The sequence below is a fragment of the Chionomys nivalis genome, chromosome 7 (assembly GCF_950005125.1).
Source record: "Chionomys nivalis chromosome 7, mChiNiv1.1, whole genome shotgun sequence".
NCBI lineage: Eukaryota > Metazoa > Chordata > Mammalia > Rodentia > Cricetidae > Chionomys > Chionomys nivalis.
Window position 1 is genome coordinate 14,489,440 of NC_080092.1, and position 13,860 is coordinate 14,503,299.

The 13,860-nt window shown below is 39.6% G+C and overlaps 1 protein-coding gene across 1 annotated transcript; it reads right to left on the minus strand.

The window, feature by feature from the left end:
• Nucleotides 1–363: 363 nt before the first annotated feature.
• On the minus strand, nucleotides 364–13,363 carry C7H5orf47 (chromosome 7 C5orf47 homolog). Its single transcript, XM_057776939.1, has 5 exons — nucleotides 13,060–13,363; nucleotides 4,672–4,757; nucleotides 3,221–3,319; nucleotides 1,786–1,830; nucleotides 364–613 (listed from the first exon to the last, which is right to left on the minus strand). Exons 1-4 carry the CDS (start codon nucleotides 13,361–13,363, stop codon nucleotides 1,810–1,812), a joined length of 510 nt encoding a protein of 169 aa, XP_057632922.1. The 3' UTR covers nucleotides 364–613; nucleotides 1,786–1,809.
• Nucleotides 13,364–13,860: the final 497 nt, after the last annotated feature.

Genomic DNA, 13,860 nt, shown 5'->3' on the forward strand with positions numbered 1-13,860 from the left:
ACAAGTCATGATATTATCCCTGGTATTCAATGATATTTCAGAAGAAATTTCACATTGTATTTATGTTCTGTTAAACAAAATAGATTTAATATATTTCATCAAAATTTATTAAACAATAAATACAACATTAAGAACATTGCATGCAAGTCCTTAGAGCTGCCTGGTTCTAGAACAGTGGGACACTATCTAGCATGACACCCATTCAGTGACATGAATGAACACTGGCAGATATAACAAAACAGGCTGTGTTTCCACGAAGAGTTGACAGGTGGCACACACAGAAGTGTAAGGTTGAACTATACCAAAAAGCTTTGTCCACACGCTTCACAAATGTCATGCAGTCAAGTTTATGAACATGTTCCATTTGGTAATGTAGTTGTGAGAACTAACATTTGACACTTCACTGAGGGATTTAGCAGCATGAAACTTTACTCAGCACTGTCCAAAGAAGTTGGATGGTGCAAGGAAACTGTGGACTGTGTATGCATGCAAGGCCTAGCCATTTGCCCAGGTACGTCTTTCAACTGGAAGCAGGTGAATTTACTAGTCACTTGAAGAACATACAACCACAAAACCAAGGTTGTTGGAATATCACAAAATGATTAAGTTGAAGCTAGAAAAGAAACAAAATTACAAATTATTGTACCTACCTTATATTCATGAGAATTTTGCATATTTCCATTTTGTAATAGCTTTGTAAGAGAAATGAGGAAGCCCACCCTCTCACTGATGCCGTCCCAGCTCATGCTCTGGTCTAAAATACACTTTTCTTACACCACTCTTGCCTCATTCTCTTATTTACAAAAGTCTAATTGTCTTTCCTAAGGCCGGCCCTCCCTCTATTACTTCCTAAATCTCAGAAAACTGATGAAACCTCCCCCTGTGTGTGAATTGGGGCCATGTGGTTGGGAAATCAGAGGCAACTAAAAAGAAAGGGGAAGGAAGAGGCGATATGATCAGTGTAAAAATATAGACTAGTAAAAGGCGAAAGATTTATACGATCTGAAGAGAAACCAGAGTATAAGGCAGAGGCAGGCGATCTCTGTGAGTTCGAGACCAGCCTGGTCTACAAGAGCTAGTTCCAGGACAAGCTCCAAAACCACAGAGAAACCCTGTCTCGAAAAACATATATATATATATATATATATATATATATATATATATATATATATACACACACACTAGTAATGTGTCTATGGAATAGTTGAAAATGTCAGAGGTCATGGGTAGGATAGAAATAGCAGCGAAGGCTAGAAAAACAGTGAGTTGTTGGGAAGTGAATACAAGAAGAAATAACAGGACGAGTAACTGCTCCTAGGGCAGCAAGGGGAACAACTTAACATGAACAGAAAATGCAGTCAACGTGTAGAGTGAGAACCATGACATAGACTGTAGCACACTGAGAGAGGAGTAGTGAGGTCGGGTCACATATGATAGCACATCCAAGAGAAAGAGAATGAAGCAGAGCAGAGTCATGTGCAACAAGAAAAACTGCATGCTCACGTATGTTTATATATGTATATGCACACATATACAGACATATATGTGCATATGCATACACATGATACACATGTATCATGGAGAGAGTAGTTTCAAGGGCATGATAGAGAAGGGGCTTAAGTGAAAATTTAAATGTTAAAAAATGTTTAAAGAGGTGTGCTATGTGCCATCCCTGGGTTAAGGAAGGAAGTAGGTTGGAAGTGACAATGGAATGTGCCAAAGGTTAGAGAAAGCAGGATACTAAGTGAGGAAAAGATCTGATCAGTTATCTCAATGGATTCTCACCAGAGAAGACAGGAAGATTCACATTCATCTTGTACTAACTCCAATCTAGAAACAACGTAAGAAAAGTTCAAGTTGACCTGTAACACTTATCTTTTGTTAACAAATACATATTATGAGATAAAATTATATTATATGTTTGCAACATATTAGCTTTATTAAACAGTATGTGATATAGTTCAAAACTCAAGGTAAAATAACAAATGTCAAAAATACATTTTATTTATGTTATTTTGTAAAGCCTGGCATATTAAGTTAGCAAATAATTTTTACCAGATGACTTTGGATTCACAGAAGGCTGAGATTCAAAAGACTGCCAAGTTAAAAGCGCACAGTGAGCAGAACATTGTCCAGTTTCTCTGCACATTGCTGTTCAAATAGCTTTTCCTTTGAGAAACTTTGACTATGTTCCTTCTTCCTACTGCCTCACGACATAACCTCATTCTGATTGGACAGGATAGAGTGAACTGAAGTACCCGAGTATGGACATCCCTCTGTATGCTGCCCCTGCAAGCAACGTGCAGCGCGCTATGACTGCTAACAGTCGTGCCTTTCATCCAATACTGTATTACTTACAAACATTCTGTTACTGTTTTATTAAAACATTAAAAGTTGTCAGTAAGTACTGAGACTTCATGGAAGCACTCATTGTGACAGGACATATTCTATATTGGAAGAAATGGATTGACTTATCAATTAATTATTAGCTATGCTAATTTTGTTCCCACTAATATTTTGAAAGTCAAGAACTTCCTTTTTAAACTTTTCAAAATCTCATCAATTTACCTTGTGTATTTGTGTCTGTGAGTGTGTGTGTGGGGAAGGTGGCATGTAAATGGCAGTCCGAGGACCATTTGTGTTGCTAGGCACTTTGCACATGTGGTTCCTGGGGACTGACCTCAGGTCATCAAGCCTGCTGGTAAGTAAGCACCTGTACCTGCTGATCCAGACATTCTGAAAACCTGCAACTTTTCATAATTTTACCATAATAACCGTTACTAAACACTGGTGCAGCTTTAGGACAAGATTCAATTCATGAGTTACTTTATAGGAGTAAAATTGTGCCAAGGGCAGACTTTGTTGAATGAGGTACACTGGAATGCAGCATCCATGGAAAGGAAATGGCAAGAAGTTGGATGGAAGGTGTAGTTTTATATTACAGTTAACATGCTCTTCACCAGTATGGGTGTTTTGTAATTTGTGTTTAATGGACATGTGTGTTCTTTGCTATGTAATTCCAGCCAGTGCTTGCCTTCTGCACCCTTACACCCACACATACACTCAGGATCTACCCTACATCCCTGTCTGAGTATGGCTTTATGTTTTTAACTGTTCCTATATTTTAATATTGGCAGTTAGGAAATCTAATGCAATACAAGGTGAGATACAATGCTTATATAACTTCATTTTTCACAAAATTTAAAATGTGCTAACTTACTTCACTAGATAAATTTTGGCACTTCAGTCTGTGTCTGTAGTTTTCATTTTCTGCAATCATTCTGGAAATGACTTTGCTAACTTTTTTCCACGCTAAGACCTTGAAAAGATAAACAGAGTTAAGAAACACTGGGCACGAGTGTGCCAGGCCTTTCGATGGAGGTAACCGAGAGTGACTGCTGGCCTGTGTGTTTGTCAATGTTATCAGTGTGAAGCAATACACAGAGGACCATTAAGTCCATGACCCCAGGGGTCACTAACTTGTCTGACCTCTTCCTGTAGTGTTTAAATGACTTCTCCCGGATGATGCTGCCTTTGAAAAGAAAAAAACAACAACAAAAAACAATGTCTGCAAAATCTTGCTAAGTGGGTCCAGCACATCCAATTTTCAAAAGGTACTAAAAATACTGAATTTCTATTCCTGTTTATGCTTCATTTATAATGTATTTTATTCTCGGTAAGAATTAACTAGTTCTCCTAGGAGATAGCCAGACAAAGTTACTAGAGATTATGAACATACTACAATAAAAAAAAAAAACTATAAAATCAAATATCTACATATAGACTTTTTTTTTTTTTGCTACTTAACAGTTTGACATTTGACAAGCATTTAAATGTCATCTAGAAGCATCTTTATGTTCTGAGCAATGGGATGAAAAGTGTGCATGTAAATCTCTTACCCCAGGGCACAGCACGTGATGTTTAGAGGTAAGCACTGGCCGTGTTCCTATCTCCTCACCCAAAGGAAAATGGGATTTGAAGGAAGCAGGTCTCAGTGCAGGGGAAGACTGCAGCTTAGTTCAGATATATCCGGTATAAGTATTAGTTACCTTGAGTACTGTTTTAGACTGTGCATGGGCAATACACTGAACATGCAGGAATTTATGTGATACGCTCAACTAATAAATTCTTTAAAGTAAAATGGCAAGCATAGATGAGCACAGCACTTCTTTGAAGTATGTTCAAAATGCCCGAGTTATCATGATGTTTGGCAACCAGTGGTGAGAAGGGTTCAGCAATAAAGTTCATCTTTGTCATCTTCCTGCCTAAAAAGTCACATGTGTTCTTTGCTCTGGAAAGAGCAATGTGACACCAGTGTAGATATATATATTCTTTCCTATGAAGCCTGTGATCTTCCTATGCTGCTTTATATAGAGCAGTTAGCAATACTCTGTGGAACATAGGTTATGCTTTGAAAGAAATCTCTTGGCAGGTTATCTTTTCATTAAAATGCATTTTATACCTTCAAATATCAGAACTATTTTTCATAGTTAATAAATATTTCCAAGCTCAGTATCATTTTTGGGCAAGTTTCTTCTATTTCCTCATTTCAGAAAATTAAGTTATGAAGGAGATGGACTTTCTTTCACTGTCCTGGAACCTTTGTACACTGTGTTCACAGAGGGAGGTCTAAACCTTAAACACTGTTAATTCTGTTTTAGAGCAGCATACCTTTTTCATTTCCTTCATTGTTTTGGAGGACTCATTCAGTGGTATGGGGAAATCAAACTCTTCAGCTACAGTTTTCTGCTTTAAACCTATTTTTTTTAAAAGAAAAGAAAGATATCAAAATTAATACATATTGTAAATGCACTATCCTGAAAACAGAGGTCATAGCAATGTCTCCGAAGCTCTCGGGGGGGGGGGGGTGTTTAGACTTGGTGCTCTATCTCTGTTGACTCTCTGGAGTCCCTTCTATCTGCTGCCTTTGCCTTCAGCACACCTACCTTAACTCCCCCACTTCACTCCTGACAGACCACCCTCTATACCTGGCTTTCCTTTGCACATTCATCAGCTTTCCAGAGAACATTCTTGGATCCTACAAACCATGATGGGTTGTCACAGAACTTCACAGTTTGCTTGAGAAGTGTCTTTTCCTCTCTGGCAATCCAGTTCTAGTTTGTAGATAGTAGGTACATAACACATTACATTTGTTGAATGAACTAAAATGTGTTCCCAAATGGCATTTACTAATTTGAGAGGCATATGCGACTGATTCTGGGTGGGACACAGACATGAGATGAAGGATCTTGGTTAAGGCACATTGTGAGAAACTCATTCCCTTGCCAACTCTTCCAATCTTCCAGGAACAAAGGAAGCCTGAGTTTGTTCACGTGTAATTTAGAGATCTCCAAGACTTGCTGCTTTTTCTTTATGACACAGATACCTTCTAGCAGGAAACCTGTTTACTACAATTGAACAATATTATTTTCCCATTATTAGCTTATAATTATTTTCTGTTCTTAGCAAATACACACACACATACATAGTGTTCTAATGAAATTTAGATAAGAGGAGAAAATTACCTATTTAAATAAATACGCTAAGTAAACTAGCACACATGCAGATGTGGCATGAACACTCAAGTCTGACAAGTTCTGCTCAGATTTATCTTCCCCTTTGAATGCCACAACTTTCAAGCAGAATGTTTTCATCATTTCCACTGTTTCCCACTAATAAGACTCACCTAATCTGTTCCTACACTCCTTAAAGTAAGACAGAGGCCATGAAGTCTATTAAAAGCACAGCGAGAAGTAAAACACATGAGCACAAGAAAAACGTTTCTCTCATTTCTTCCTGTGCTGTGACTGGGCACCAGGGTATGCTACACCATGGATTTAGTACCAGCTTACGCTCCCAATCTTCCTCTGGTTCTTGTTGCCCACGCTCTGACCCTGTCAAGCTGTACCTGTAGCTCTTCCCTGGCCACTGGCAATCGTCATCCATCCTCCACACTCTGCTCACACATTTTTCTACTGTAGCTTGTCCAGATCTCAGCATTCTCTGCCATGATGCTTTCCTTGACTTCGTTATCCTCCAATTATTCACCGTTCCCAAAGTATCCATTTGTACACCTCCACAATAGCACTCCTCATCTTTATTTATGACACATGACTATCTCCCAAGCACAGTGACAGGGAACCAGGCTGACCTATTAGTCTTGCCTGAAACATTAGCTTTGCCTGCTGCTTGCCCCTTGGCTTTCAAAGCACCAGCACGTCGGAGAATGGCTTACCAGCCTGACTCCATTAGGCACCTGTCTCTGGAGACATCATCCCACCAATCAATCCCATCTTTAGGGGTTATAGAAATGAAAATGACTCTACGATTTAATCAAAAACCTGTTTTTCATTCATTCAGTAAACGTTTAGTACATGTTGTTAGTCATTCTTGTTCCTCCAAGCCATCTGCTCACTGTGCCAACATTTACTGCGAGCTTATTCCATGCCAAACACCACAGTAGGTGCACAGCACAAGCTGAGTTATTTAATCTTCACAGCGACCCCTTGAGGAGGAAATTATTATCCACACTTGAAAGGTGATAAATTTTTAGAATCAGGCCGGATAACTAAAATGGCAATATTATATTTCCAGTAATTAACAGAGCTATAGTTGTCTTTCTGACTTCAAAGCCAGAGCTCTTGATCATCCCTACTGTTCCACCAGAAATGTCTCCATTTCTCTCCTCTTGATTTCCTGTCTTGTGCCTCTTTCTGTTTCTGAACTCGATCAGGTCTCTTTCTTTCAGCACTCATACCTGCTGACTTAAATACCCATTATTCACACATGAGTCTTTCGAGTACAGAACAGTCACCTGATATTACCATTAGCATTTGACCGATTGTTTACAACATGGTAGATGCTAAATGGATGAATATTCATTTTTAGTTCCCATGGACTTCTAACAAATGTCCATTTAATATGAAATACAACCAAGACTGAGTAAACCTAAGTACTTTATACTCTTTGGCTTAGCCCAGATGCATGTCTCTCTCAAGGCCTTCTTCCCTTGAATACATTCCTGATTTTACAATCTCAGCAAGGAGGTTATGGAAGTTAATAACTTTGCTCTTCACACAGTGGCCCAGTACAGATATATCAGCCACAGCCTCAACTATCCCTCTCTCTTCCAATCAGTTATCAGGTCTGTCTATTTACCTCTACAGCTTCAGTCCTGGACTTTCGATTTCTACTGGACTACTATCACTGCCTTGAAGCTGTTTTCCAGCCTCTTATCAGCTGTAAAGCCAAATTAAATCCATCCTGTATCTGAAAATACTAAATAAATAAATAACAAGGCATATCAGAACATGAAGTGCAGAGAAGATATTTAAGTATATAATCCAAAGGACTAAATCCCACACAGGGTACCAAGCAAGCAGTTGAATGGAACAGACTCGGGTGAAAAGGAAAACCGGGATTCTTAAGGAAAATCTTTCTGGCATGGTTTCTGGAAGAGGGGAGAGGGAATGATCATAAGCTGAGTTACAAAGGAAACACCGCTAACATGTAAGACAGTGGAGATACTAGGAATACCATTATCTGATCACAATGCAATAAAACAGAAATCACTAACAAAACCAAAGGAATAGGAAGGTCTCAGAATTTCAAACCTCTAAAATATGTTAAGCTGTATCAGCGTCACATGAATGCGCAGAATGAAATTAGAGAACATTTTAAAAATCAACAGTGGGATATTACATATTGAGATGTGTGGGTGGTACTAAAAATGGTTAAAACAAATTCGCCACACTAAATGCTTCCGGATTTTAAAAAGTAAATGAAATGCCTGATTTTCAATCTACATATTCAATACAATCCTGATAAAAATTTCAATGATATTCTTCATAGAAGTAGAAAACAACAATATTAAAACTCATTTGGAAAGCACAAAGTATCCAGAAGAGGCAAAGCAATTCTGAATAAAAAAGAATAATGTTGATGCTATCAATATGCTTAATGTTGAATCACATGACAGAGTCACAGTAACAAACACCACGGTCCTGAGGACATGTAAAATGATGGACAGAACAGGGAGTCCAGCTAGAAACCAGCACAACTAGTCACCGAGTTCTGACAAAGACAGACAAAACAGCGTTGGAGAAAAGACAGCCTCACCTAAAAATGGTGGAATGGGAAGCCCACATGCAGAAGAAAAAAACTAGTCTCCATTTCTTACCTTTTACAAAAAACAAAACAAAACAAAACAAAAAAACAACAAAAAAAACCAAAAAACAAAACAAAACAAAAAAAACCCCACTCTGAATGGGGGAAAGAACTTTAATATAAAATCTGAAACTGGAAAAAGTAGACAACATACTTCAAGATATAGGTAAGGAAAGGACTTTCTGTGTAGGATCCCAGTTGCCAAGGGAATAAGGTCAACAATCAACAAATGGATCTCATAAAAAGAAAAATCTGTGTAACAAAGCGAACAGTTGAGTAAAGAGAGGCCACAGACTAGAGAAATATTTGTTGGCTGTAGGGGAGACCCAGCCAATCACCTTGCTAGCAGGGGGCGGGGTCCCCCGAGGATATTTTTTACTTATAAAGATTGCGGGCGCGCTCCCAGCCGTTGGAACTTCGGTTCTGTGAGTCTTTCCCTATGTAAGCTGAATATTTTATTATAATTTCCGTCTGCCTTTCATTTACGCGGTACAGTTGGCTACACATCTGAGAGGATTAGTCAGTGGAATAACCAAAGAGCTAAAAAACCTGATCAATAAGAAAGCAACCCCACCCTTCACCCTGCAAATGAAATAATGAAAGGAATAGACGATTCGGAAAGGAGGAAATACAAATCATCAATAAATACACGAAAAACTGCTGACCTCACTAGTCATTGGAGAAGTTCCAACTAAAATCACATTCTTATATATCGCCTTAGTCTGAATGTCAGTCATTAAGGAAGCAACACGGTTGGCAAGGCATGGTTTAGAAGGTAAAAACTCCCTGCCACCAAACCTGACGAACTGAGTTTGATCCCTGCAGCCCACATGGCAGGAGAGAACCGACTCCCACAAGATGTTTCCTAATGCACACACATGATATGCTGATGCACACATGCAACAGGTAGATGGATGGATGGATAATTTTAACAAAAATTTAAGAGGAAAACAACAATAAATTCTGGTATAGATGTGGACAAATTAAACATCTGGAGGGAATGTAAACTAGTCCAAATTCTACAGAAATCAATATGGAGGATTCTCAAAAAAAAAAAAAAAATCTGAAAAATAGATCTATTGCCGGGCGGTGGTGGCGCACGCCTTTAATCCCAGCACTTGGGAGGCAGAGGCAGGTGGATCTCTGTGAGTTCGAGACCAGCCTGGTCTACAAGAGCTAGTTCCAGGACAGGCTCCAAAAAACCACAGAGAAACCCTGTCTCGAAAAAGAAAAAAAAAATAGATCTATTACATAGCCCAGTTATATCACTCCTGGGTATTCACCCAAAAGACCCAGGTCAACATATCATGGATATACTTGAACATCAATATTTACGCAAAAGCGTTCATAACAGCTATGTTTTGGAAAAAAACCTTGGAGTTCAGAAACAGATTTTTTTGATCCATAAAGAAGAATGAAGTTTCATTGTTTTCAGGGAAATGAATTCAACTGGACTCAATCATATTAAGCAAATTAGGCTTGTCTCAGAAAGACAAATATTACATGCTTTCATCCATTCCTAGATTTTACATAGTCACATAAAATCATGTCTATATAGATTAAATGAAAATAAGTGAAATTGTCTAAGGGAGTAAATGAAGGGTTGAAAGAAGGGAATTGGGTAAGGGGTTGGGGTATATTCAATATACATTATATCTATAAGAAAAAACTGAAATGTATTTTGAAATTATTAAAAAATAAATGCCCAATTTTTAGTATAAAAAAGTATACCAAAAGAAAGCACAGAGAAAAAAATAAGGTTAAAATGTTGATATTAATGAGGAAGAAACAAGAAAAAAATGCTTAAGCTGGTGGTGGTGGCACATGCCTTTAATCTCAGCACTCGGAAAGCAGAGGCAGGCAGATCTCTGTGAGTTCAAGGCCAGCCTGGACTACAGAGTGAGTTCCAGGACTGCCAGGGCTACACAGAGAAACCCTGTCTCGAAAAACAAAACAAAAATGCTTAAGTAATAAATCAAAATCTTGTTTTAAAAATAAAATGCTAATGTCATTAGTACAAAGGGAGAAAGTACATGCCTACATACATAAAACAGAAACAAATTGTGAAGGAGGAATGACCGTTAAAGCTGGGTAAACTTAGAATTAAGTACATTAGCTGCAGGCCTCAGTAGAAACACATGTAGAAACCTGGATGAAGTGTGTAATTGCTTAAGGAAATACATACTACCAAAAATTAACATCTCAGAGTCAGAAACTGGAAACAGACCAGTTTCCATGGCATAGAGAAAATTAAGAAATGATCCCACAAAACCTGAGGCCCAGATGGTTTTGCAGAAGAATTTTATCAAGCCTACATAGTTCCAATGTTCCACAAACTATTCCACAACATAGAAAAGGAAGAAAGATTCCCAGTTACTTGTATGAAGTAAGTATAACTCTGATACCAAAATCAAGCAAAGAAATACATAGAAAAAATACAGGTCACTATATTTCATGAACATCATTAGAAAAATTCTAAGCAACTTACTATTAGAGCCTGCCACTATATGAAAAAATAGTCTAACACAAGCAAGTGAAATCTATTTCAACACTGTATAAGGTTGGTTCAGTATTTGAAAACACACACACACACACACACATATCACTACACATTACTATAAGGAAAATATTATCACCACAGATTATAGTAAGCCTTTGACAAAATTTAAAGTCTATTCATAATAAATAGAAAATACTGAAGATAATAAAAGTAGATATACCTTTTCATACTCTAAATATACAGTGTTAGTCCTAAAACCAGTACTTTATTTAATGAGAAACGCTAGAGGCATTTCTCCCAAGAATAAGAACAAGGTAAGGGGTCGACCATCTCTACAACTATTTACCCTACACAAGAGGTATTAGCCAGAATAATTAGACAAAAATTATTGTAGACATAAAATGAATAAAATAAATTATCTCTACAAATGACACATACCAGCTGGGCATGATGGTGCACACCTTTAATCTCAGCACTTGGGAGGCAAAGGCAGGTAGATCTCTGTAAGTTCAAGGCCAGCTGGAAATACATAGTGAGACCCTGTCTCTAAAAATAAATTCACAAGTAATATATACCTGGAAAATATATGAGGATCAGTGATGGAACTAACTATAATAATAAAAGTGGTTGGTGAATTAATAGGATCTAAAGTTAACATGCAAAATTGAATAGGCCTAAGGAAGAGAAGTCAGTCACAAAAGCTCACATATAAAGACTCCATTTAGATAGGTCCAAAATAAGTAAATCTACGGAGACAATGTAGATTAGTCCTTGCTTAGGCTAAGATTAGTGGGTAGTGGGGCAAAGGTGATGGATATGATGCCTGCTGTGGCTGCAGTTTCTCTGTGACAGAACAAGAATGCTAAAATGGAGAGTTTTGTCCATAACTCTGTGGGTGTTGTCAGAACCAGTAACTTGTGTACTGTAAATGGGTGATTGTATACATTGTTAATGAAATCTCAATAAAGTTGTTTTTAAAAATGTAGGTGTGCTGGGCATGGTGACACATGCTCTTAATCCCAGAGTTTGGGAGGCAGAGGTAAACGGATCTCTGAGTTTGAAGCCACCCTAGTCAACAGAGTAAGTTCCAGAACAGCCAGGGCTGTTACACAGAGAAACCCTGTCTCAAAAAACCAATAACCAAAACAAACAAACAAACAAACAAACAGCCCCAAAGCCCCAAACAAACCAAACAAACTAAAAAAATCAAGTATAATTGTAAAGCTGAAGCCTCAAAGGAGACGAGCTTTTGGAAATGACTACAATGTTTTATACCTTGGCTGTGAAGTATGAAATATGTAATTTTGCAAACCTCTTCAAAACACACAAAAACTAATCCTTGCTAAAGATTTTAAATGATAGGCTTTGCATACATTTCTAATGCATTATGTAGTAAGGAACTCCACTTACAATAGGAAAGATTAAATACCAGGGAATAAATTTACCTAGATTTATGCAAAATCTATAATGAATAATTTTGTTTTGAGATATGGTTTCTCTGGGTAGCCCTGGCTGTTCTGGAACTCTCTATGTAGACCAGGCTGGCTTCAAACTCAGAAATCCCGTCTTAGCCTCCTTAATGCTGGGATTAAAAGCATGGGCCACCACGTGAATGCATTTTTAGTTATTATTTATTGAAAACATTCCCGAAGGAATTCAAAAGTAGATTGAACAAATAGAACTACATCTTCTGTGTTTTAAAAGGATTTAACATTTCCCAAGATTTTATATTACATATAAATTATATAAATATATATTATATAAACATATACTTATATATTTATATATTATATAAGTGTAATATATATAAACCAAGTAATTAGGAATTTATATTTTTATTGCATGTGAATGGGTGTTTTATGTGCCATTTTAGGTGCCTGATGCCCAAGGAGACCAGAAGAGGGCGTCAAATTCCCTGGAACTGGAGTTAAAAGGCGCCATGTGGGTGCTAGAGACAAAACCTGGGTCACCTGGAAGAGTAGACAGCGCTATTAACTCATTGGGCCGTCTCTCCAGCTCATGTAACTAGCGATTTCAATAAAGTTCAGTGAGAATAACTAAGCATGCCAAACTCCCACTTCTCTGAGGTACTGAAGTAGCTACATCCAAGAACTTCTCATAGGTTTCTGGGTTATCTTAAATGTCCTACAGTCCTTTTTCAGGCCACCCATTAAGTAAATTAGAGGGATTCATGGCTCCAAGACAGACTGAGGGGGGCTGCCTGGCTGCCTACTGACTGGAATGTATGTGAGAACTGACGGGAAGGCTAACAGGAAGACTGACATAAGGGAAGACTGGAAGGAGGGCTGACAGGCGGCCTGACTGAGGGCCGCATTCACAAGATGGCAGCACAGCCGCCCACAGCACCCGCCCTGACAGGAGGGTCCCGCCACCTGCTCGCGCCGCTTGCTCCAGGCCCCTGGGCGCCGTCGGCGCTCTCGACCTCCGCAGCTGGAAAGAGGTGGAGTCGGGGATGGCGGCGACCTGGGCCTGGGTGCCGGTGGGCAGCTCTCGTCCCGGGGACCCACTCTCCGCGGCCGCTCGCTCCACGACGGAGCAGGCCCCGAGCCCTGGGCCTTGATGGCGGAGACCTCGGGGGTCCCTCAACTGCCACACGCCACCGCGGTGCGAGGCGAAGCGGGTCACGTAGATCAAGGGAGGCCGCTGCGGCCGTTGGTGGCTGCCGGCCGGAACCATGTCTGTCTTCAGCTCCTACCCGGGCAGGACTGGGGTGTGTGTGTTTGGGGGGGGAAGGCACGTGCAGCCGGCGGGAGGGGGTGGGGAGACGTGGGAGCGGACCAATGAGAGCAGTGGGCGGGGCTTCCTAGCCCCCCATGGGGCGGGGCCTGGGAACAGGAGGCCAGAACCCTGGAGGAGCCTGGTACTGGGTTTGGGAAGTTGAGGAGTGGGCCACTGAGTAGCTTGGAGTCCGGGCTCCAGGTAAAGAAGGAATGAAGGAGAGGAGGGATGCTAGGCGGCTAGAAGACTGATAGCTTGGAGCAGTGGCATTTTTGCTTTTCTCTTGTTTCCTATAAGCCGATTCTTTTCTTTTTTGTTTTTTGTTGTTTGTTTGCTTTTTTTCCTAGACGGGTCTCTCGGTGCAGCCCTGACTTTCCTGGAATTCACTCCACTGACCAGGCTGACCTTGAACTCAGAGACCCGCCTGCCTCTGCCTCCCGAGTAAAGGCGTGCGC

What these genes read in the sequence shown, in the direction of transcription:
- C7H5orf47 (XM_057776939.1), bottom strand. Translation starts at nt 13,363, where the DNA reads ATGGTTCCGGCCGGCAGCCACCAACGGCCGCAGCGGCCTCCCTTGATC. An exon ending in GGAGCAAGCGGCGCGAGCAG is followed by an intron (nt 4,758 to 13,059) that starts GTGGCGGGACCC and finishes TAAAAAAAATAG; the next exon opens with GTTTAAAGCAGAAAACTGTA. An exon ending in CAATGAAGGAAATGAAAAAG is followed by an intron (nt 3,320 to 4,671) that starts GTATGCTGCTCT and finishes TATCTTTTCAAG; the next exon opens with GTCTTAGCGTGGAAAAAAGT.